The sequence below is a fragment of the Nanorana parkeri genome, unplaced genomic scaffold, assembly GCF_000935625.1.
Source record: "Nanorana parkeri isolate BGI_ZX_2015 unplaced genomic scaffold, ASM93562v1 scaffold1091, whole genome shotgun sequence".
In the NCBI taxonomy this organism is placed as follows: domain Eukaryota; kingdom Metazoa; phylum Chordata; class Amphibia; order Anura; family Dicroglossidae; genus Nanorana; species Nanorana parkeri.
The window spans coordinates 362,349-367,188 of record NW_017307359.1 but is presented as its reverse complement, the minus strand read 5'-3'; the positions used below and the strand labels follow the sequence as shown (position 1 = coordinate 367,188).

Here is a 4,840-nt window from a genome sequence, read left to right as displayed (position 1 = left end):
CCAACCTGATGACTCCAGCGGAGAATCTTAGGTGGCTGTGCAGAGTCTCAGGTGGCTGTGTGGGGGTCTCAGGAGGCTGTGTCTTGTCTCAGGTGGCTGTGCAGGGTCTCTGGAGGGCTGTTCATGGTCTCAGGTGACTGTGTGGGATCTGAGGTGGCTGTGCAGGGTCTCAAGAGGTTGTGCAGGGTCTCAGGTGGCTGTGCGGGGTCTCAGGTGGCTGTGCGGGGTCTCAAGAGGCTGTGTGGGGTCTCAAGAGGCTGTGTCATGTCTCAGGAGGCTGTGCAGTGTCTTAGGTTGATGTGCAGGGTCTCAGGAGGGCTGTTCATGGTCTCAGAAGGCTGTGCAGGGTCTCAGGAGGCTGTGTGGGGTCTATAGTGGGTTGTGCAGAGTCTATGGTGGTCTGTGAGAGGTCTCAGATGGGCTGTACAGGGTCTGTGGTGGGCTGTGTGGGGTCTATGGTGGGTTGTGCAGGGTCTATGGTGGGCTGTGAGAGGTCTCAGATGGGCTATACAGGGTCTGTGGTGGGCTGTGTGGGGTCTATGGTGGGATGTGCAGGATCCCAGGTGGACCGTGCAGGGTCCCAGATGGGCTGTATGGGATCTCAGGTGGGCTGTGCAGGGTTACAACTGTGCAAGACTAAAGGGAAGGCCTGAAATCAGCTTCTAGGATTAAAAAAAGTTTTTATTTCCTGGTTGTATTAACCCTCTATTAGACCACATGAGTCTAATATTTAACCCAAACCAAAAGATTGAGACCTGACGAAGGGGGAACCAAAGACCCCAGAAACGTGTTAGATTGTTGAATACAAAATTTACAGAGAGAAAACAGGACGGAGAGGAGAAGGTGGGAGCAATTCCAAGTAGCACGATGTTACTGTCTCTGCGTCCCTCCTACAAGGGGGCTAATTCTACAATAGAGAGTCTATTGGGGGAGGGGGAGGCCATAGTTGAGTCTTGTATCGGCCGAGGCAGATCTCAAAATGTTAGTTTGAATGTCTCATTACTGAAGTTTCTGAGAAATAGGCCGGGATGGCCAACACACCATTGAACCATCAGTTTTGGGGGATTTGGAGTATAAAATGTGTCTTGTACAATCCGCCCAGAGAATAATGTTGGTGCTCTTGCAGGGTCTCTGAAGCTGGCCATGACTCACCCAGAGTTCTATTGGTACGTGGACGAGAACCTCACGACGGAAAACCTGAAAAGTTCTCTACTGCGGAGCGAGATTTTATTTGGGGCTCCTCTGCCCAATTACTATTCGGTGGAAGACCGGTGGGAGGAGCAGCACAGGAAGTTTCAGAACTTCGTCACCTCCTACGTCGGCATTCTGTCCAAAGAGTCCACCAGGTAAGCCGTTGACTTTGACCGCCCTTTTTTTTAATCTTTCGTGGTGAAATAAATGCAAAAACCAAAAAAAGTGTTTCTATTTTTGGAGTGTAGAAGGATAGGAACCCTTCTGTCTGTGTTCCCGTTGGGGAGTTTTACCCTCTCTGTACTGGTGACCAATGTCACCAGGACTGAAGGTGGTGGGAACACGAAAACCTTACAGTCGTCACTGGAAGATGAACGATAGAGGGGAAGTATTCCAATGGGGACACTTATTCCAGTGACAACTGTCTACAAGGAGATTTCAATTCATTTTGGAGAAGTTTCCTCTTATTTCCTGTTGCGTCTCTGCCACAGGAAGTCAAGGGCACAGGCAGCGGGTATTAACGTTTTTGTTTTCTGGTTGTGTTTTGCTGACCCTCTTATGTCCCTGTAAGTCTACCAGACGAGGCCTGCTTCAGGTAGCAAGAGACCATGTGACCTAAGCTGCTTAGGAGTAAAGTCACGAAGGGGAGCCGTTGTTTTATTTCCAAAAAGGAGGCAGCATGGTTTTACTAATGTGGTTGGGTGATGCCGACATGCACCCTGCTGCTCAATGTAAAGTGGGAATTTTAATGATAGGTCCACTTGAAAAACATTAAAAGAAGGCCGCCCGCTTTCCAGGCAAGGATTCGGCATCGTGTGAAATTGAAGGCTTTTTCTTGGCTGTCTGTGATGAGTAAAACACGTCTCCCTCGGGGCTCTCCGCGCAGGATCTGTATCGAACTCTCTGAACTTGTATAGAGCTTATGACAGCCGCACGCTTGAATGGGTTCCAAGAGTTTTCACGTAACTAGACAGAAGCGTATTCCTGCTCAGCCGAGATTCACTCTCCCGCTAGAAGAGGTGACTGCATAGGCGGGAGCTGGGCCGGAGGAGAAACAAAACCACACAAAAAAAATTAAAAAAGGCCAAAATCGCCTGGTTTTCACCTCAAATGTAAAATCTTAATGAGACGGCCTGTTTATAATTAGAGCGAGACGCAGAGGTTAGATGATGGCGCCGAAAGCATTGCAGCAAATCTCTGAGGAGCCGTTTATACAGGAAATAGAGGCAGATTTAAGGCCGATTGCACCGCATCCGCCTTCTCCACAATTAGCTGACAGTTCAGAGTGGTTGCGAGGTGTTTCTGCACAGCACACAGCATTCTCCATATGTGATGTTACGATTGCTTTGTATACGGGACTACTAGAAAAAGTACTAAAAGACACTATAGTTTATGCAGAATGAACATTCCCACCATACACTCCTTCCCCCATTCCTCCACACCCTCCATTATCCACTCCTTACCTTAATTCTCCTCTCCCTTTGCTATCCATTTCTTACCCCAACCCTCCACACCCATCACCGTCTGCTCCTTACCTTAATTCTCCACTACTTACAACCATCCTCCGCACCCTTCACCATCCACTCCTTACAGCCATCCTCCAAACCCTTCACCAATCAAAATTTACCTCAATCCTCCACACCCTCCATCATCTACTCCTCACCCCAATCCTCCACACGCTCCACTCCTTACTCCAATCATGCACACCATCCGCTATCCACACTTTACCCAATGCTCTACACCCTTCAGCATCCACTTCTTACCCCAATCCTCCACACCATCCACCACTCACTCCTTACCCCAATCCTCCACACCACTTTACCCAAATCCTCCACACCATTCGCCATCCACACTTTTCCCAATCCTCTCCACCATCCACTCCTTACCCCCATCCTCCACACCCTCTGCTATCCACTCTTTACCTCAATCCTCCACACCTTTTGCTATCCATTCCTTACCCTAATCCTCCATCCTCTCCACTCATTACTTTCATCTTCCACACCCTCTGCATCCACTCCTTACCCCAATCCTCAACACCATCCACCACTCACTCCTTACCCTAATCCTCCACAACCTTTGCCATCCACTCCTTACCCCAACCTTCCATGCCATTCACCATCCACTCTTACCCCAATCCTTCACACTCTACTCCATGCACACCTTACTCCACTCCTTCACTATTCACTCCTTACCCTAATCATCCATACCCCCTACCATTCACACCATATCCTAGTTCTCCATGATCTTCACCACTTACACTGTACCCCAATACTTCACACTCTCAACCATTCATGACCTTACCCCATTGCTCCACACCCTCCACCATTTACACCTTACACCAATCCTTCACACCCTCCACCATTTACACCTTACACCAATCCTTCACACCCTCCACCATTCACACCTTGCCCATATTTGTAATCTGTCATGAGTTCAGCAGTTAGTGTAGGATTAGTGAGGTAGGTGTGTGACCAGTTTAGGAGCTTTTTTCAGGTGACAGATTTACAGGAGAAAACAGATGACATCGGACAAGATATTGGTTCATGGCCCATTATTGGTTTCCTTGGTGTCCATGGTTGCGGGAACCCTCTGCCTTTTGTGTAGAGGGTCTGGCCAAGAACAGTGATGAAACTGACCAGGTCTGTTCTCTGGCCCCTCATTGGCTGACTGTACATCAGCTTCACTCTCTCTCACAGTGCTGATGGCGCGGATTTGACATGTAGGAGGGTGCTGGATTGTGGTTTCTCCTCCTCGTATATCAGAGCAGGCACAACATGGGCTGGATCTTAGAGGACATGAATGGCACGGCATGGGCAATGGCTGAGTTAGAGGTCAGGGCTGGAAGCAGTTACTTTGCCCCATAGAAGGAGGTTTGGGGGGGTATATGATTATTCTATGTATGTTGCGTCTAAGTGACTCAAATTGTATTGATGACTTTGGATCAAAAATTAAAAAAATAACCCGCAAGCCAACTGCATTTTCAAAAGAGCATTGGCAGCCTCCAAATTTTGGTAAGAAGTCCTCTTTCCTGCAAAGGCCCTACTCTTTACTAAGGACTTGCTATCCCATTGCACCGTCCACCACTGGTCTCCTTTGGCCGTGATAATTCCGCTTATCATAAACCCCAAAATGATTGATAATTTCCTCTTCCGCTGCCAATGCAATTGCTGAGCAATCTCCGCTAGTTTTGTATTTCCGCTACAGATTGGAATTTAAAGCAATCTGCAGCTTCGTTTAGACTTTCTCTATAAATTGTGGGAGTAAATTGCTCCGCTGTCTTAATGTGATTAGAATTGAATTCTGTTTAGCACCTGCCACGTCTGATGCCGCCATTTCCTGCATCTTAATACATTAGCCGCTCTTATTTCTTTTTTTAACGCTTGAAGTTTGTAGAGCGCGATAACTTGCTGAGAGCGAACCTCGGGGAAATGGTAACGACATAAACGGAAATCCTCAGTGCAGACCTGACAGCCTAAGCTGTCAAAACTCACTATATGCTGGAAGATCAGTCCCCGCCGCCCGCAGCGCCCCCAAAAGAGGTTCCACTTTGCAGAGGAGGAGGATAGGCACGCCGATTCCTCACCTTCGCAGGGCCTCATGGGAGGAAGACAACTCTTCAGGGTACCTAGTTCTGAGATTACCTATAACC

The 4,840-nt window shown here is 48.3% G+C and overlaps 1 protein-coding gene across 1 annotated transcript in view; it reads left to right on the top strand.

Annotated features, from left to right (window-relative positions):
* Positions 1-4,840, top strand: part of DISP3 (dispatched RND transporter family member 3) — a 95,734-nt gene that overhangs the window by 29,934 nt on the left and 60,960 nt on the right. The window contains exon 3 of the mRNA XM_018567779.1: positions 1,127-1,346. Within this exon, the coding sequence (XP_018423281.1) occupies positions 1,127-1,346 (220 nt within the window). The remainder of the gene's footprint in view (positions 1-1,126; positions 1,347-4,840) is intronic.